Source organism: Oncorhynchus gorbuscha, unplaced genomic scaffold, assembly GCF_021184085.1.
Source record: "Oncorhynchus gorbuscha isolate QuinsamMale2020 ecotype Even-year unplaced genomic scaffold, OgorEven_v1.0 Un_scaffold_3382, whole genome shotgun sequence".
In the NCBI taxonomy this organism is placed as follows: Eukaryota; Metazoa; Chordata; class Actinopteri; order Salmoniformes; family Salmonidae; genus Oncorhynchus; species Oncorhynchus gorbuscha.
The window spans coordinates 28,533-50,142 of NW_025747634.1; the positions used below are offsets into that span (position 1 = coordinate 28,533).

General features: G+C 43.3%; 1 protein-coding gene across 1 annotated transcript; it reads right to left on the minus strand.

Moving 5' to 3' along the window:
* Positions 1 to 483: 483 nt before the first annotated feature.
* Positions 484 to 12,840, minus strand: LOC124027615 (glypican-6-like; the record flags this gene model as incomplete). Its single annotated transcript, XM_046339984.1, has 3 exons — positions 484 to 1,111; positions 10,158 to 10,333; positions 12,710 to 12,840. Coding segments are annotated over 3 exons (513 nt in total), but the record flags the coding sequence as incomplete, so codon positions are not given.
* Positions 12,841 to 21,610: the final 8,770 nt, after the last annotated feature.

The following is a 21,610-nucleotide window of genomic DNA, read 5'->3' on the forward strand; positions in this document are numbered from 1 at the left end:
GAACAGATTAGAATAGAGCAGAACAGAACAGAACAGAGAAGATTAGAACAGATTAGAACAGAGCAGATTAGAACAGATTAGAATAGAGCAGAACAGATTAGAATAGAGCAGAACAGATTAGAATAGAGCAGAACAGATTAGAATAGAGCAGAACAGATTAGAATAGAACAGAACAGAACAGATTAGAATAGAGCAGAACAGATTAGAATAGAGCAGAACAGATTAGAATAGAACAGAACAGAACAGATTAGAATAGAGCAGAACAGATTAGAGCAGAACAGATTAGAGCAGAGCAGAACAGAGCAGAACAGATTAGAATAGAGCAGAACAGATTAGAATAGAGCAGAACAGATTAGAGCAGAACAGATTGGAGCAGAGCAGAACAGAGCAGAACAGATTAGAATAGAGCAGAACAGATTAGAATAGAGTAGAGCAGAACAGATTAGAACAGAGCAGAGCAGAGCAGAACAGATTAGAGCAGAACAGATTAGAATAGAGCAGATTAGAGCAGAACAGATTATAATAGAGCAGAACAGATTAGAATAGAGCAGAACAGAGCAGAACAGATTAGAACAGAACAGATTAGAACAGAGAGATCTTTGGGGACAAAGCAGGATGCAGCACTCACAACACTCCTCAGTCTACTACAGTATACTACTGTCACCATATCTCTTCATGGTGGGGATCCAAAAGGGTTGTCCTGTTCTGGTTCCGTTTAGAGAACACTAACAGTTAGTATGACGACCGGCTGGCTGGCTGTCTGATTGGTGCCAGAGTCAGAGTAGCAGTAATGTCCTGGTGTTCTCTCAGGCCAGCTGGTATTATCTCTTGGACCAGGACGGGGCTGTGAGAGAGAGGGTCAGGAGCAGGGGTAATGTCCTGGTGTCCTCTCGGGCCAGCTGGTATTATCTCTTGGACCAGGACAGGGCTGTGAGAGAGAGGGTCAGTAGCAGGGGAGAGGGTCTGGAGGGATGTGGGGCGTTGCCTGATGCAGCAGAAGCTCGCTCATCACTCCTGTCTGCTCCCACCACGGGGGCCTCTGGACCCACAAACACAAACTCTGTGGTACATCCCTCTGTACAGCCACTGCTGCTGCCGCTGCCCTCGTCACCTGGAGAGAGCAGAGGAGAGGAGACAGACAGACAGACAGACAGACAGAGAGAGAGAGACAGACAGACAGACAGACAGAGAGAGAGACAGAGGAGACAGACAGACAGACAGACAGACAGACAGACAGACAGACAGACAGACAGACAGACAGACAGACAGACAGACAGACAGACAGACAGACAGACAGACAGACAGACAGACAGACAGACAGACAGACAGACAGACAGACAGACAGACAGACAGACAGACAGACAGACAGACAGACAGACAGACAGACAGACAGACAGACAGACAGGATAAGTGCGGTTCCAAACAGACTCAAAGAACAGATAGTTGACTGTCTGAAAGTTTTCTGGGCCATATCCCTGCCTTGTTGTCACGGCCAGTGTTATTCAAAGCCCCTAATGATGTCTGTCTCACTTTGCAGGTGGATGTTTATTGTCCTGGAGGCAGAGCTGAGCGATCTCCACAGGACGGTAAAGTCAAAATTGAAAGAAATAAAAAATAAAAAAATGCTTTTTGGTTGTAATGAGGCAATGCAGACAGAAAAATGTCATATTACTATAATATGAGGTTGAAATAACACTGAAAATTGTTCAATTATCATAATGTCCTTTTAGTGTAAGCATTTCAGCCTGTTCAGGTGGAAATTAGTTTTTAATTTTTTTTAAAAGTTTTTCACCCACAGTATGGTATCACAATTTGATCTGATTATTCTGACCAATTATTCTGACCACATATTTTATTTGCATACGTATCCTCCTACTTTGAAGGGGTTTATAAATAATAGATTTATTTAAAAAACAAAAGTACATGTCGTTCTTGGTGCTGGACAACGGTCTTTAACAGAGGCTGGAGTATCCAGGTCACGTCCAACAGTCTCCTGAGGGGCAGTCAAGAGTCTCCTCTCTACCATCAGTCCCTCTCCTCTCTACCATCAGCCCCTCTCCTCTCTACCATCAGCCCCTCTCCTCTCTACCATCAGCCCCTCTCCTCTCTACCATCAGCCCCTCTCCTCTCTACCATCAGCCCCTCTCCTCTCTACCATCAGGCCCTCTCCTCTCTACCATCAGCCCCTCTCCTCTCTACCATCAGCCCCTCTCCTCTCTATCAACAGCCCCTCTCCTCTCTACCATCAGCCCCTCTCCTCTCTACCATCAGCCCCTCTCCTCTCTACCATCAGCCCCTCTCCTCTCTACCATCAGCCCCTCTCCTCTCTACCATCAGCCCCTCTCCTCTCTACCATCAGCCCCTCTCCTCTCTACCATCAGCCCCTCTCCTCTCTACCATCAGCCCCTCTCCTCTCTACCATCAGGCCCTCTCCTCTCTACCATCAACCCCTCTCCTCTCTACCATCAGCCCCTCTCCTCTCTACCATCAGCCCCTCTCCTCTCTACCATCAACCCCTCTCCTCTCCTCTCTACCATCAGCCCCTCTCCTCTCTACCATCAACCCCTCTCCTCTCCTCTCTACCATCAGCCCCTCTCCTCTCTACCATCAGCCCCTCTCCTCTCTAATATAGCCCCTCTCCTCTCTAACATCAGCCCCTCTCCTCTCTACCATCAGCCCCTCTCCTCTCTACCATCAGCCCCTCTCCTCTCTACCATCAGGCCCTCTCCTCTCTACCATCAGGCCCTCTCCTCTCTACCATCAGCCCCTCTCCTCTCTACCATCAGCCCCTCTCCTCTCCTCTCTACCATCAGCCCCTCTCCTCTCTACCATCAGCCCCTCTCCTCTCCACCATCAGCACCTCTCCTCTCTACCATCAGCCCCTCTCCTCTCTACCATCAGGCCCTCTCCTCTCTACCATCAGCCCCTCTCCTCTCTACCATCAGCCCCTCTCCTCTCTACCATCAGGCCCTCTCCTCTCTACCATCAGCCCCTCTCCTCTCTACCATCAGCCCCTCTCCTCTCTATCAACAGCCCCTCTCCTCTCTACCATCAGCCCCTCTCCTCTCTACCATCAGCCCCTCTCCTCTCTACCATCAGCCCCTCTCCTCTCTACCATCAGCCCCTCTCCTCTCTACCATCAGCCCCTCTCCTCTCTACCATCAGCCCCTCTCCTCTCTACCATCAGCCCCTCTCCTCTCTACCATCAGCCCTCTCCTCTCTACCATCAGCTCCTCTCCTCCCTACAATCAGCCCCTCTCCTCTCTACCATCAGACCCTCTCCTCTCTACCATCAGCCCTCTCCTCTCTACCATCAGCTCCTCTCCTCTCTACCATCAGCCCCTCTCCTCTCTACCATCAACCCCTCTCCTCTCTACCATCAGCCCCTCTCCTCTCTACCATCAGCCCCTCTCCTCTCTACCATCAACCCCTCTCCTCTCCTCTCCTCTCTACCATCAGCCCCTCTCCTCTCTACCATCAACCCCTCTCCTCTCCTCTCTAACATCAGCCCCTCTCCTCTCCTCTCTACCATCAGGCCCTCTCCTCTCTACCATCAGCCCCTCTCCTCTCTACCATCAGCCCTCTCCTCTCTACCATCAGCCCCTCTCCTCTCTACCATCAGCCCCTCTCCTCTCCTCTCTACCATCAGGCCCTCTCCTCTCTACCATCAGCCCCTCTCCTCTCTACCATCAGTCCCCCTCCTCTCTACCATCAGCCCCTCTCCTCTCTACCATCAGCCCTCTCCTCTCAACCATCAGGCCCTCTCCTCTCTACCATCAGCCCCTCTCCTCTCTACCATCAGCCCCTCTCCTCTCTACCATCAGCCCCTCTCCTCTCTACCATCAACCCCTCTCCTCTGTCACACTGATCTCAGCCTCCTCTCTACCATCAGCCCCTCTCCTCTGTCACACTGATCTCAGCCTCCTCTCTACCATCAGCCCCTCTCCTCTCTACCATCAGCCGCTCTTCTCTGATTTTGACAGTGTGTTATATAGACTGATTTAGACAGTGTGTTATATAGACAGTTTGTTATATAGACTGATTTAGACAGTGTGTTATATAGACTGATTTAGACAGTGTGTTATATAGACTGATTTAGACAGTGTGTTATATAGACAGTGTGTCATATGGACAGTGTGTCATATAGACTGATTTAGACAGTGTGTTATATAGACTGGTTTAGACAGTGTGTTATATAGACTGATTTAGACAGTGTGTTATATAGACTGATTTAGACAGTGTGTTATATAGACTGATTTAGACAGTGTATTATATAGACTGATTTAGACAGTGTGTCATATAGACAGTGTGTTATATATACTGATTTAGACAGTGTGTTATATAGACTGATTTAGACAGTGTGTTATATAGACTGATTTAGACATTGTTATATAGACTGATTTAGACAGTGTGTTATATAGACTGATTTGGACAGTGTGTTATATAGACAGTGTGTCATATGGACTGATTTAGACATTGTGTTATATAGACAGTGTGTTATATAGACTGATTTAGACAGTGTGTCATATAGACAGTGTGTTATATAGACAGTGTGTTATATAGACTGATTTAGACAGTGTGTTATATAGACTGATTTAGACAGTGTGTTATATAGACTGATTTAGACAGTGTGTGATATAGACAGTGTGTGATATAGACAGTGTGTTATATAGACAGATTTAGACAGTGTGTTATATAGACTGATTTAGACAGTGTGTCTTATAGACTGATTTAGGCAGTGTGTCATGTAGACAGTGTGGTATATAGACTGATTTAGACAGTGTGTCATGTAGACAGTGTGTTATATAGACTGATTTAGACAGTGTGTCTTATAGACTGATTTAGACAGTGTGTCATGTAGACAGTGTGGTATATAGACTGATTTAGACAGTGTGTCATGTAGACAGTGTGTTATATATACTGATTTAGACAGTGTGTTATATAGACAGTGTGTTATATAGACTGATTTAGACAGTGTGTTATATAGACTGATTTAGACAGTGTGTTATATAGACAGTGTGTTATATAGACTGATTTAGACAGTGTGTTATATAGACTGATTTAGACAGTGTGTCTTATAGACTGATTTAGGCAGTGTGTCATGTAGACAGTGTGGTATATAGACTGATTTAGACAGTGTGTCATGTAGACAGTGTGTTATATATACTGATTTAGACAGTGTGTTATATTGACTGATTTAGACAGTGTGTTATATAGACAGATTTAGACAGTGTGTTATATAGACTGATTTAGACAGTGTGTTATATAGACTGATTTAGACATTGTGTTATATAGACTGATTTAGACAGTGTGTTATATAGACTGATTTAGACAGTGTGTTATATAGACTGATTTAGACAGTGTGTTATATAGACTGATTTAGACAGTGTGTCTTATAGACTGATTTAGACAGTGTGTCATGTAGACAGTGTGGTATATAGACTGATTTAGACAGTGTGTCATGTAGACAGTGTGTTATATAGACTGATTTAGACGGTGTGTTATATATACTGATTTAGACAGTGTGTCATATAGACTGATTTAGACAGTGTGTTATATAGACAGTGTGTTATATAGACTGATTTAGACAGTGTGTTATATAGACTGATTTAGACAGTGTGTTATATAGACTGATTTAGACAGTGTGTCTTATAGACTGATTTAGACAGTGTGTCATGTAGACAGTGTGGTATATAGAATGATTTAGACAGTGTGTCATGTAGACAGTGTGTTATATAGACTGATTTAGACAGTGTGTTATATATACTGATTTAGACAGTGTGTCATATAGACTGATTTAGACAGTGTGTTATATAGACAGTGTGTTATATTGACTGATTTAGACAGTGTGTTATATAGACTGATTTAGACAGTGTTTTATATAGACAGATTTAGACAGTGTGTTATATAGACTGATTTAGACAGTGTGTTATATAGACTGATTTAGACAGTGTGTCATATAGACAGTGTGTTATATAGACTGATTTAGACAGTGTGTTATATAGACTGATTTAGACAGTGTGTCATATAGACAGTGTGTTATATAGACAGTGTGTTATATAGACTGATTTAGACAGTGTGTTATATAGACTGATTTAGACAGTGTGTTATATAGACTGATTTAGACAGTGTGTTATATAGACTGATTTAGACAGTGTGTCTTATAGACTGATTTAGACAGTGTGTCATGTAGACAGTGTGGTATATAGACTGATTTAGACAGTGTGTCATGTAGACAGTGTGTTATATAGACTGATTTAGACCGTGTGTTATATATACTGATTTAGACAGTGTGTCATATAGACTGATTTAGACAGTGTGTTATATAGACAGTGTGTTATAAAGACTGATTTAGACAGTGTGTTATATAGACTGATTTAGACAGTGTGTTATATAGACTGATTTAGACAGTGTGTTATATAGACTGATTTAGACAGTGTGTCATGTAGACAGTGTGGTATATAGACTGATTTAGACAGTGTGTCATGTAGACAGTGTGTTATATAGACTGATTTAGACCGTGTGTTATATATACTGATTTAGACAGTGTGTCATATAGACTGATTTAGACAGTGTGTTATATAGACAGTGTGTTATATAGACTGATTTAGACAGTGTGTTATATTGACTGATTTAGACAGTGTGTTATATAGACTGATTTAGACAGTATGTCTTATAGACTGATTTAGACAGTGTGTCATGTAGACAGTGTGGTATATAGACTGATTTAGACAGTGTGTCATGTAGACAGTGTGTTATATAGACTGATTTAGACAGTGTGTTATATATACTGATTTAGACAGTGTGTCATATAGACTGATTTAGACAGTGTGTTATATAGACAGATTTAGACAGTGTGTTATATAGACAGATTTAGACAGTGTGTTATATAGACTGATTTAGACAGTGTGTTATATAGACTAATTTAGACAGTGTGTCATATAGACAGTGTGTTATATAGACTGATTTAGACAGTGTGTTATATAGACTGATTTAGACAGTGTGTCATATAGACAGTGTGTTATATAGACAGTGTGTTATATAGACTGATTTAGACAGTGTGTTATATAGACTGATTTAGACAGTGTGTTATATAGACTGATTTAGACAGTGTGTTATATAGACTGATTTAGACAGTGTGTCTTATAGACTGATTTAGACAGTGTGTCATGTAGACAGTGTGGTATATAGACTGATTTAGACAGTGTGTCATGTAGACAGTGTGTTATATAGACTGATTTAGACAGTGTGTTATATAGACTGATTTAGACAGTGTGTTATATAGACTGATTTAGACAGTGTGTTATATAGACTGATTTAGACAGTGTGTTATATAGACTGATTTAGACAGTGTGTTATATAGACTGATTTAGACAGTGTGTTATATAGACTGATTTAGACAGTGTGTCATATAGACTGATTTAGACAGTGTGTTATATAGACAGTGTGGCATATAGACTATAGAGAGAATTGAGCCCTATTCCCTATGGGCCCTGGTAGAGCACTACAGAGAGAATAGAGCCCTATTCCCTATGGGCCCTGGTAGAGCACTAAAGAGAGAATAGAGCCCTATCCCCTATGGGCCCTGGTAGTGCACTACAGAGTGAATAGAGCCCTATTCCCTATGGGCCCTGGTAGTGCACTACAGAGAGAATAGAGCCCTATTCCCCATGGGCCCTGGTCAAGGTAGTGCACTACAGAGAGAATAGAGCCCTATTCACTATGGGCCCTGGTAGTGCACAACAGAGAGAATAGAGCCCTATTCCCTATGGGCCCTGGTCAAGGTAGTGCACTACAGAGAGAATAGAGCCCTATTCCCTATGGGCCCTGGTAGTGCACAACAGAGAGAATAGAGCCCTATTCCCTATGGGCCCTGGTAGTGCACTACAGAGAGAATAGAGCCCTATTCCCTATGGGCCCTGGCCAAGGTAGTGCACTACAGAGAGAATAGAGCCCTATTCCCTATGGGCCCTGGTAGAGCACTAAAGAGAGAATAGAGCCCTATTCCCTATGGGCCCTGGTAGTGCACAACACAGAGATTAGAGCCCTATTCCCTATGGGCCCTGGTAGAGCACTACAGAGAGAATAGAGCCCTATTCCCTATGGGCCCTGGTAGAGCACTAAAGAGAGAATAGAGCCCTATCCCATATGGGCCCTGGTAGTGCACTACAGAGAGAATAGAGCCCTATTCCCTATGGGCCCTGGTCAAGGTAGTGCACTACAGAGAGAATTGAGCCCTATTCCCTATGGGCCCTGGTAGAGCACTACAGAGAGAATAGAGCCCTATTCCCTATGGGCCCTGGTAGAGCACTAAAGAGAGAATAGAGCCCTATCCCTTATGGGCCCTGGTAGTGCACTACAGAGAGAATAGAGCCCTATTCCCTTTGGGCCCTGGTCAAGGTAGTGCACTACAGAGAGAATTGAGCCCTATTCCCTATGGGCCCTGGTAGAGCACTACAGAGAATAGAGCCCTATTCCCTATGGGCCCTGGTAGAGCACTAAAGAGAGAATAGAGCCCTATCCCCTATGGGCCCTGGTAGTGCACTACAGAGTGAATAGAGCCCTATTCCCTATGGGCCCTGGTAGTGCACTACAGAGAGAATAGAGCCCTATTCCCCATGGGCCCTGGTCAAGGTAGTGCACTACAGAGAGAATAGAGCCCTATTCCCTATGGGCCCTGGTAGTGCACAACAGAGAGAATAGAGCCCTATTCCCTATGGGCCCTGGTCAAGGTAGTGCACTACAGAGAGAATAGAGCCCTATTCCCTATGGGCCCTGGTAGTGCACAACAGAGAGTAGAGCCCTATTCCCTATGGGCCCTGGTAGTGCACTACAGAGAGAATAGAGCCCTATTCCCTATGGGCCCTGGCCAAGGTAGTGCACTACAGAGAGAATAGAGCCCTATTCCCTATGGGCCCTGGTAGAGCACTAAAGAGAGAATAGAGCCCTATTCCCTATGGGCCCTGGTAGTGCACAACAGAGAGATTATAGCCCTATTCCCTATGGGCCCTGGTCAAGGTAGTGCACTACAGAGAGAATAGAGCCCTATTCCCTATGGGCCCTGGCCAAGGTAGTGCACTACAGAGAGAATAGAGCCCTATTCCCTATGGGTCCTGTTCAAGGTAGTGCACTACAGAGAGAATAGAGCCCTATTCCCTATGGACCCTGGTAGTGCACTACAGAGAGAATAGAGCCCTATTCCCTATGGGCCCTGGTCAAGGTAGTGCACTACAGAGAGATTAGAGCCCTATTCCCTATGGGCCCTGGTCAAGGTAGTGCACTACAGAGAGAATAGAGCCCTATTCCCTATGGGCCCTGGCCAAGGTAGTGCACTACAGAGAGAATAGAGCCCTATTCCCTATGGGTCCTGTTCAAGGTAGTGCACTACAGAGAGAATAGAGCCCTATTCCCTATGGACCCTGGTAGTGCACTACAGAGAGAATAGAGCCCTATTCCCTATGGGCCCTGGTCAAGGTAGTGCACTACAGAGAGATTAGAGCCCTATTCCCTATGGGCCCTGGTCAAGGTAGTGCACTACAGAGAGAATAGAGCCCTATTCCCTATGGGCCCTGGTCAAGGTAGTGCACTACAGAGAGATTAGAGCCCTATTCCCTATGGGCCCTGGTCAAGGTTAGTGCACTACAGAGATATTAGAGCCCTATTCCCTATGGGCCCTGTTCAAGGTAGTGCACTACAGAGAGAATAGAGCCCTATTCCCTATGGGCACTGGTCAAGGTAGTGCACTACAGAGAGAATAGAGCCCTATTCCCTATGAGCCCTGTTCAAGGTAGTGCACTACAGAGAGAATAGAGCCCTATTCCCTATGGGCACTGGTCAAGGTAGTGCGCTACAGAGAGATTAGAGCCCTATTCCCTATGGGCCCTGGTCAAGGTTAGTGCACTACAGAGAGATTAGAGCCCTATTCCCTATGGGCCCTGGTCAAGGTTAGTGCGCTACAGAGAGAATAGAGCCCTATTCCCTAAGGGCCCTGGTCAAGGTAGTGCACTACAGAGAGATTAGAGCCCTATTCCCTATGGGCCCTGGTCAAGGTAGTGCGCTACAGAGAGAATAGAGCCCTATTCCCTAAGGGCCCTGGTCAAGGTAGTGCACTACAGAGAGAACAGGGTACCGTTTGGAACACAAGGCGGCTGACTTACTGGAGTCCTGAAAGAAGATGTCGTTGCCGTTGTAGGCGTTTCTCAGCTTGTTGGTCATCACTCTGAGTGTCATGATCTGTTGGCGAATCAGAGTGTCCGGTCTAGTGATGTCCACCGCCACCTCTGGGTTGTTCAGCTGGTTGGTGAGGCCGTCCTTTACCACCTCAGGAAAATACCTGGGAGGATTACAACAATGCCGGTTAAGAAACATCTCTGAGGAAGACATGTCAAAAGACAATCACATTTCATTTGGCAGGAAATTATTCAATTATCTGGATCGTATAGAGCGTTCTCCATCACTCAGAGAGCAGCTGTCGGTGGTCCTGAAGAGGTTCTCCATCACTCAGAGAGCAGCTGTCGGTGGTCCTGAAGAGGTTCTCCATCACTCAGAGAGCAGCTGTCGGTGGTCCTGAAGAGGTTCTCCATCACTCAGAGAGCAGCTGTCGGTGGTCCTGAAGAGGTTCTCCATCACTCAGAGAGCAGCTGTCGGTGGTCCTGAAGAGGTTCTCCATCACTCAGAGAGCAGCTGTCGGTGGTCCTGAAGAGGTTCTCCATCACTCAGAGAGCAGCTATCGGTGGTCCTGAAGAGGTTCTCCATCACTCAGAGAGCAGCTGTCGGTGGTCCTGAAGAGGTTCTCCATCACTCAGAGAGCAGCTGTCGGTGGTCCTGAAGAGGTTCTCCATCACTCAGAGAGCAGCTGTCGGTGGTCCTGAAGAGGTTCTCCATCACTCAGAGAGCAGCTGTCGGTGGTCCTGAAGAGGTTCTCCATCACTCAGAGAGCAGCTGTCGGTGGTCCTGAGGAGGTTCTCCATCATTCAGAGAGTAGCTGTCGGTGGTCCTGGAGAGGTTCTCCATCACTCAGAGAGCAGCTGTCTTTGGTCCTGAAGAGGTTCTCCATCACTCAGAGAGCAGCTGTCTTTGGTCCTGAAGAGGTTCTCCATCACTCAGAGAGTAGCTGTCGGTGGTCCTGAAGAGGTTCTCCATCACTCAGAGAGCAGCTGTCGGTGGTCTTGAAGAGGTTCTCCATCACTCAGAGAGCAGCTGTCGGTGGTCCTGAAGAGGTTCTCCATCACTCAGAGAGTAGCTGTCGGTGGTCCTGAAGAGGTTCTCCAGCATTCAGAGAGCAGCTGTCGGTGGTCCTGAAGAGGTTCTCCATCACTCAGAGAGCAGCTGTCGGTGGTCCTGAAGAGGTTCTCCATCACTCAGAGAGCAGCTGTCTTTGGTCCTGAAGAGGTTCTCCATCACTCAGAGAGCAGCTGTCGGTGGTCCTGAAGAGGTTCTCTGCAACTGTGTGTTGGTCCCTCTCTCCCTAATCCAGTCTACAGTTCTACTGGGTCCTCTCTTCCTGATCCAGTCCTCTACAGTTCTACTGGGTCCTCTCTTCCTGATCCAGTCCTCTACAGTTCTACTGGGTCCTCTCTTCCTGATCCAGTCCTCTACAGTTCTACTGGGTCCTCTCTTCCTGATCAGGGACTGTGATGTGGTGACCAGGGACTGTGCTGTGGTGACCAGGGACTGTGATGTGGTGACCAGGGACTGTGCTGTGGTGTGTGAGGCCAAAAATGCCTCGACTGGCTGGGAGGGGGGGTGAGAGATAGGGTGGTTCTGGCTTTCATTCCAAGCAGTTATACACACGTCAGTGTACAGTAATAGATGAGATCATCTCACCATATCCATAAAGTGTCAGAGATTGACAGGTAAACAGTACTGGTTCTCTCTTGTCCTGTACCAAGGACCATAGTACCATAGTTCTGGATCAGCTGAGGGTCTCCAGCACTGCTCAGACCTCATCAGACTGGCTGTAGTACTGGTTCTCTCTTGTCCTGTACCAAGGACCATAGTACCATAGTTCTGGATCAGCTGAGGGTCTCCAGCACTGCTCAGACCTCATCAGACTGGCTGTAGTACTGGTTCTCTCTTGTCCTGTACCAAGGACCATAGTACCATAGTTCTGGATCAGCTGAGGGTCTCCAGCACTGCTCAGACCTCATCAGACTAGTTGTAGGACTAGTTAGTTTCGTTATATTGGATGACTGAGGGTCTCCAGCACTGTTCAGACCTCATCAGACTAGTTGTAGGACTAGTTAGTTTAGTTATATTGAATGAGCTGAGGGTCTCCAGCACTGTTCAGACCTCGTCAGACTAGTTGTAGGACTAGTTAGTTTAGTTATATTGAATGAGCTGAGGGTCTCCAGCACTGTTCAGACCTCATCAGACTAGTTGTAGGACTAGTTAGTTTAGTTATATTGAATGAGCTGAGGGTCTCCAACACTGTTCAGACCTCGTCAGACTAGTTGTAGGACTAGTTAGTGTAGTTCTACAGGTGCGTGATCTGAACACCTCTCACCTGGCCTTGGTGTGACTGTTCCAGCACTGCTCAGACCTCATCAGACTAGTTGTAGGACTAGTTAGTGTAGTTCTACAGGTGCGTGATCTGAACACCTCTCACCTGGCCTTGGCGTGACTGTTCCAGCACTGCTCAGACCTCATCAGACTAGTTGTAGGACTAGTTAGTGTAGTTCTACAGGTGCGTGATCTGAACACCTCTCACCTGGCCTTGGCGTGACTGTTCCAACACTGCTCTTCATCTGACTCGGTCAACTTGTCTTTAATACAGATCTCATCTGGCAGGTTGGACCAGAACCTTTTGGACTGCTTCAGCTTCTTCTTAATGTCTAGCACCTGCAGAAGAGGAGGGAGAGAGTAACATGGGAATGGGGTTCAAACATCCGGCTCACTTTCCCCCAAATCCACACGTTTTTCCAGAAATCGCTGTTGAAATATTCCGGGAATCAGGAGGGATGAAACAGGAAATCTGGAATCCTCCAACCACAGGGGTGAAACTACGACTGAAGCGAGATCTATTGAGGGGTTTTCTAAAAATAGCCAGTTTCAGTTAGCTTCACATCAGGCTTCATCCATACTAAGACGATGGATATTGCTCTTCCGCCTGTCGCTAACTCCAGCAGGTTTGTAACTGCGCATGCCGCACGTGGCCTCTTTATCTAATGACGTATCGTTAATTACCTCGTTAATGACCTCTTTATCTAATGACATATCGTTAATGACCTCTTTATCTAATGACGTATCGTTAATGACCTCTTTAATGACCTCTTTATCTAATGACATATCGTTAATGACCTCTTTATCTAATGACATATCGTTAATGACCTCTTTAATGACCTCTTTATCTAATGACATATCGTTAATGACCTCTTTATCTAATGACGTATCGTTAATGACCTCGTTTAATGACCTCTTTATCTAATGACATATCGTTAATGACCTCTTTATCTAATGACGTATCGTTAATGACCTCTTTATCTAATGACGTATCGTTAATGACCTCTTTAATGACCTCTTTATCTAATGACATATCGTTAATGACCTCTTTATCTAATGACGTATCGTTAATGACCTCTTTAATGACCTCTTTATCTAATGATGTATCGTTAATGACCTCTTTATCTAATGACGTATCATTAATGACCTCTTTATCTAATGACATATCGTTAATGACATCTTTATCTAATGACATATCGTTAATGACCTCTTTATCTAATGACATATCGTTAATGACCTCTTTATCTAATGACATATCGTTAATGACCTCTTTATCTAATGATGTATCGTTAATGACCTCTTTATCTAATGATGTATCGTTAATGACCTCTTTATCTAAATCAAATCAAATCAAATCAAATCAAATCAAATTTATTTATATAGCCCTTCGTACATCAGCTGATATCTCAAAGTGCTGTACAGAAACCCAGCCTAAAACCCCAAACAGCAAACAATGCAGGTGTAAAAGCACGGTGGCTAGGAAAAACTCCCTAGAAAGGCCAAAACCTAGGAAGAAACCTTTAGAGGAACCGGGCTATGTGGGGTGGAGTCCTCTTCTGGCTTTGCCTAATGATTATAACAGAAAATGACCAAGATGTTCAAATGTTCATAAATGACCAGCATGGTCAAATCTTTATCTAAGGCAGAACAGTTGAAACTGGAGCAGCTCTTTATCAGGTGGACTGGGGACAGCAAGGAGCCATCATGTCAGGTAGTCCTGGGGCACGGTCCTAGGGCTCTTTAAGGTCCTCTTTATCTAGATGAGAGAAAGAAAGAGAGAATTAGAGAGCATATGTGGGGTGGCCAGTCCTCTTCTGGCTGTGATGGAGATTATAACAGAACGTGGCCAAGATGTTCAAATGTTCATAAATGACCAGCATGGTTAATAATAGAGGCAGAACAGTTGAAACTGGAGCAGGAGCATGGCCAGGTGGACTGGGGACAGCAAGGAGTCTCATGTCAGGTAGTCCTGGGACATGGTCCTAGGGCCCAGGCCAGTTGAAACTGACCTCTTTATCTAATGAGCAGCAGCATGGCCAGGTGGACTGGGGACAGCTCTTTAGTCATCATGTCAGGTAGTCCTGGGGCATTTTCTAGGGCTCAGGTCCTCCGTTAGAGAGAAAGAAGGAAGAAGGAGAGAATTAATGAACGCACACTTAGATTTACACAGGACACCGAATAGGACAGGAGAAGTACTCCAGATAAACAAACTGACCCTAGTTAATGACACATAAAATGACTGCAGCATAAATACTGGAGGCTGAGACAGGAGGGGTCAGGGAGACACTGTGGCCCTTTATCTAATGACACCCCGTTAATGGCCTCAGGAAGGATATAACCCCACCCACTTTGCCAAAGCACAGCCCCCAGTTAGAGGGAAATCTACAACCACCAACTTTATCTAATGATGTATCAAAGTTAATGACCTCTTTATCTAAGGCCGACCACAACAGTTAATCAACTCTTTATCTAATGACGGCACGAGAATGACAGTCTTTATCTAATGACAGAGAATCGTTAATGACCTCCATCAATGACAGTAGGGCGGTTCGTTTCCAGAGCCTTCTCACCTTCCCACTCCTGGGCCAGACTACACTCAATAATGATGTATCGTTAATGACCTCTATCTAATGATGTATCGTTAATGACCTCTTTATCTAATGAGGTATCGTTAATGTCCTCTTTATCTAATGACGTATCGTTAATGACCTCATTATCTAATGAGGTATCGTTAATGACCTCTTTATCTAATGACGTATCGTTAATGACCTCTTTATCTAATGAGGTATCGTTAATGACCTCTTTATCTAATGATGTATCGTTAATGACCTCTTTATCTAATGAGGTATAGTTAATGACATCTTTATCTAATGACGTATCGTTAATGACCTCTTTATCTAATGACGTATCGTTAATGACCTCTTTATCTAATGAGGTATCGTTAATGACCTCTTTATCTAATGAGGTATCGTTAATGACCTCTTTATATAATGATGTATCGTTAATGACCTCTTTATCTAATGATGTATCGTTAATGACCTCTTTATCTAATGACGTATCGTTAATGACCTCTTTAATGACCTCTTTATCTAATGACGTATCGTTAATGACCTCTTTATCTAATGATGTATCGTTAATGACCTCTTTATCTAATGATGTATCGTTAATGACCTCTTTATCTAATGACGTATCGTTAATGACCTCTTTATCTAATGACATCGTTAATGACCTCTTTATCTAATGATGTATCATTAATGACATCTTTAATGACCTCTTTATCTAATGAGGTATCGTTAATGTCGTCTTTATCTTACGATGTATCGTTAATGACCTCTTTATCTAATGACGTATCGTTAATGACCTCTTTATCTAATGACGTATCGTTAATGACCTCTTTATCTAATGACGTATCGTTTATGACCTCTTTATCTAATGACATATCGTTAATGACCTCTTTAATGACCTCTTTATCTAATGACATATCGTTAATGACCTCTTTATCTAATGAGGTATCGTTAATGACCTCTTTATCTAATGACGTATCGTTAATGACCTCTTTATCTAATGACGTATCGTTAATGACCTCTTTATCTAATGACATATCGTTAATGACCTCTTTAATGACCTCTTTATCTAATGACGTATCGTTAATGACCTCTTTATCTAATGACGTATCGTTAATGACCTCCTCTTTATCTAATGACATATCGTTAATGACCTCTTTAATGTCGTCTTTATCTAATGACATATCGTTAATGACCTCTTTATCTAATGACCTCTTTATCTAATGACCTCTTTAATGACCTCTTTATCTAATGACATATCGTTAATGACCTCTTTAATGACCTCTTTATCTAATGACATATCGTTAATGACCTCTTTAATGACCTCTTTATCTAATGAGGTATCGTTAATGACCTCTTTATCTAATGACGTATCGTTAATGACCTTTATCTTTATCGTTAATGATATCTAATGACGTATCGTTAATGACCTCTTTATCTAATGATGTATCGTTAACGACCTCTTTATCTAATGATGTATCGTTAATGACCTCTTTATCTAATGAGGTATAGTTAATGACCTCTTTAATGACCTCTTTATCTAATGATGTATCGTTAACGACCTCTTTATCTAATGACGTATTGTTAATGTCGACCTCTTTATCTAATGACATCGTTAATGACCTCTTTATCTAATGACGTATCGTTAATGACCTCTTTATCTAATGAGGTATCGTTAATGACCTCTTTATCTAATGAGGTATAGTTAATGACCTCTTTATATAATGAGGTGTCGTTAATGACCTCTTTATCTAATGATGTATCGTTAATGTCGTCTTTATCTAATGACATCGTTAATGACCTCTTTATCTAATGACGTATCGTTAATGACCTCTTTAATGACCTCTTTATCTAATGATGTATCGTTAATGTCGTCTTTATCTAATGACATATCGTTAATGACCTCTTTATCTAATGACATATCGTTAATGACCTCTTTAATGACCTCTTTATCTAATGAGGTATCGTTAATGACCTCTTTAATGACCTCTTTATCTAATGAGGTATCGTTAATGACCTCTTTATCTAATGATGTATCGTTAACGACCTCTTTATCTAATGATGTATCGTTAATGACCTCTTTATCTAATGATGTATCGTTAACGACCTCTTTATCTAATGATGTATCGTTAATGACCTCTTTATCTAATGAGGTATAGTTAATGACCTCTTTAATGACCTCTTTATCTAATGATGTATCGTTAACGACCTCTTTATCTAATGACGTATTGTTAATGACCTCTTTAATGACCTCTTTATCTAATGACGTATCGTTAATGACCTCTTTAATATCTTTAATGAGGTATAGTTAATGACCTCTTTAATGACCTCTTTATCTAATGATGTATAGTTAATGACCTCTTTATATAATGAGGTATCGTTAATGACCTCTTTATCTAATGATGTATCATTAATGTCTCTTTATCTAATGACGTATCGTTAATGACCTCTTTATCTAATGACGTATCGTTAATGACCTCTTTAATGACCTCTTTATCTAATGATGTACCTCTTTAATGTCTAATGAGGTATGGTGTAACCTCTTTATCTAATGACATTTAATGACCTCTTTAATGACCTCTTTATCTAATGAGGTATCGTTAATGACCTCCTCTTTATCTAATGAGGTATCGTTAATGACCTCTTTATCTAATGAGGTATCGTTAATGACCTCTTTATCTAATGAGGTATAGTTAATGTACCTCTTTATCTAATGAGGGTAGCGACCTCTTTATCTAATGAGGTATCGAGCCTCTTTATCTAATGAGGTGTCGTTAATATGTCGTCTTTATCTAATGACGTATCGTTAATGTTAATGCCCTCTTCGGTGTGCCGATCAACACAAGAACCTTTGTACCACTCCCTATCCATAAAATTAAGTCATACCCCAATTTTACTGGGTGGAAAGCAGAAGGCTCCCTGATTGTAACAGCTATTTAAAAACTGCATCTCAGTGCAAGAGGTGACATTACAGTCCCTGGTTGAAATCGAGGCTGAATCACATTGGGAGTCCAATTGGCCCAGCATCGTCTGGGTTTGGCTGGGAGGCCGTCATTGTAAATAAGAATTTGTTCAACCTTTATTTGTTAAAACAAGGTTAAAAAAATAAAATATATATATATTTTTTTATTAAGTTTCAAATGGATTCTGTCAATGTGTAATGTCATAGGTATTTAAAAAAAATATATATATTTTTTTACATAAAAACAAATGTTTAAATAATAAAATATTTAATCAGTCGTCTTCCTCAAATGAAGGGAATAAAGACGTAATGGTTGCGAGGTGATCTGATTTGATTGGTCAAAAGGATGACAAGATGGAGGACACCAACTACAGCAAACACAAACCAGTACAGTAGGGATGATCTGAAATACAAGCAAGAAAATCCACACAGAGGAATCTTAAACAGGATTTAGGATTTAGGAGCGAATCCTAAACACTTAAACAACACAAATAACTTTACCTGCAAAAAAAAAAGTGTTTCTTAATTTTATGTCCTTATAGTCAACGTAATTTGGCAACAGAAGACAGACAGATTGATGTTTATCAGATCAGCTCTGATAAGGTCTGGTCCAGCAGTCACAGAGGACCTCAATAACCCTTCATCTGCATGCTGACAATCTGCTGGAGACTACAGGACTGATGCTGACAGTCTGCAGGAGACTACAGGACTGATGCTGACACTGCTGGAGACTACAGGACTGATGCTGACAATCTGCTGGGGACTACAGGACTGATGCTGACACTCTGCTGGAGACTACAGGACTGATGTTGACTCTGCTGGAGACTACAGGACTGATGCTGACACTCTCCTGGAGACTTCAGGACTGATGCTGACACTCTGCTGACTACAGGACTGATGCTGATACTCTGCTTTACTACAGGACTGATGTTGACACTCTGCTGGAGACTACAGGACTGATGCTGACACTCTGCTGGAGACTACAGGACTGATGCTGGCACTCTGCTGGAGACTACAGGACTGATGCTGACACTGCTGGAGACTACAGGACTGATGCTGACACTCTGCTGGAGACTACAGGACTGATGCTGTCACTGCTGGAGTCTACAGGACTGATGCTGACACTCTGCTGGAGACTACAGGACTGATGCTGACACTCTGCTGGAGACTACAGGACTGATGCTGGCACTCTGCTGGAGACACAGGACTGATGCTGTCACTGCTGGAGTCTACAGGACTGATGCTGACACTGCTGGAGACTACAGGACTGATGCTGACACTCTGCTGGAGACTACAGGACTGATGCTGACACTGCTGGAGACTACAGGACTGATGTTGACACTCTGCTGGAGACTACAGGACTGATGCTGACACTGCTGAGACTACAGGACTGATGCTGACACTCTGCTGGAGACTACCCAGGACTGATGCTAGATGCTGCTGGAGACTACCCAGGACTGATGCTGGATGCTGACACTGCTGGAGACTAGAGGACTGATGCTGACACTCTGCTGGAGACTACAGGACTGATGTTGACTCTGCTGGAGACTACAGGACTGATGCTGGATGCTGACACTCCTGGAGACTACCGGACTGATGTTGACACTGCTGGAGACTACAGGACTGATGTTGACTCTGCTGGAGACTACAGGGACTGATGCTGACACTCTGCTGGAGACTACAGGACTGATGCTGACACTCTGCTGGAGACTACAGGACTGATGCTGGCACTCTGCAGGAGACTACAGGACTGATGCTGGCACTCTGCAGGAGACTACAGGACTGATGCTGACACTCTGCTGGAGACTACAGGACTGATGCTGACACTGCTGGAGACTACAGGACTGATGCTGACACTCTGCTGGAGACTACAGGACTGATGCTGACACTCTGCTGGAGACTACAAGACTGATGCTGACACTCTGCTGGAGACTACAGGACTGATGCTGACACTGATGGAGACTACAGGACTTATGCTGGATTCTGACACTGCTGGAGACTACAGGACTGATGCTGGATGCTGACACTGCTGGAGACTACAGGACTGATGCTGACACTCTGCTGGAGACTACAGGACTGATGCTGACACTCTGCTGGAGACTACAGGACTGATGCTGGCACTCTGCTGGAGTCTACAGGACTGATGCTGGCACTGCTGGAGACTAAAGGACTGATGCTGACACTCTCAGATTAGAACACACATCCCCATTATGTTTCTCTCAGATTAGAACATCCCCATTAATTAGAACACATCCTCACAGATTCCCCATTATGTTTCTCTCCAGATTAGAACACATCCCCATTATGTTTCTCTCCAGATTAGAACACATCCTCATTATGTTTCCTCAGATTTCTCATTATGTTTTCCCTCAGATTAGAACACATCCTCATTATGTTTCTCTCCAGATTAGAAACATCCCCATTATGTTTCTCTCCAGATTAGAACAACATTACATTGAACACATCCCATTATGTTTCTCTCCAGATTAGACACACATTATGTTTCCCTCCAGATTGGCCCATTATGTTGAACACATCCCCATTATGTTTCTCTCAGATTAGAACACATCCCCATTATGTTTCTCTCAGATTTCATTATGTTTCTCTCAGATTAGAACACATCCCATTATGTTTCTCTCCAGATTAGAACACATCCCCATTATGTTTCTCTCCAGATTAGAACACATCCCCATTATGTTTTCTCTCCCATCCCCATTATGTTTCCCTCCAGATTAGAACACATCCTCATTATGTTTCTCTCAGATTAGAACACATCCCCATTATGTTTCTCTCCAGATTAGAACACATCTACATTATGTTTCTCTCCAGATTAGAACACATCCTCATTATGTTTCTCTCCAGATTAGAACACATCCCCATTATGTTTCATTTCTCAGATTAGAACACATCCATCCCCCTCAGATTAGAACACATCCTCATTATGTTTCCCTCCAGATTAGAACACATCCTCATTATGTTTCTCTCCAGATTAGAACACATCCCCATTATGTTTCTCTCCAGATTAGAACACATCCCCATTATGTTTCTCTCCAGATTAGAACACATCCTCATTATGTTTCTCAGATTAGAACACATCCCCATTATGTTTCCCTCCAGATTAACACATCCCCATTCCAGATTAGAACACATCATTTTCTCTCCAGATTAGAACACATCCCCATTATGTTTCTCTCCAGATTAGAACACATCCCCATTATGTTTCTCAGATTCATCTCCATTATGTTTCTCTCCAGATTAGAACACATCCCCATTATGTTTCTCTCCAGAACATCCCCATTATGTTTCTCTCCAGATTAGAACACATCCCCATTATGTTTCCCTCCAGATTTTCATTATGTTTCTCTCAGATTAGAACACATCCCCATTATGTTTCTCTCCAGATTAGAATACATCCCCATTATGTTTCTCTCCAGATTAGAACACATCCCCATTATGTTTCTCTCCAGATTAGAACACATCCCCATTATGTTTCTCTCCAGATTAGAACACATCCCCATTATGTTTCTCTCCAGATTAGAACACATCCCCATTATGTTTCTCTCCAGATTAGAACACATCCCCA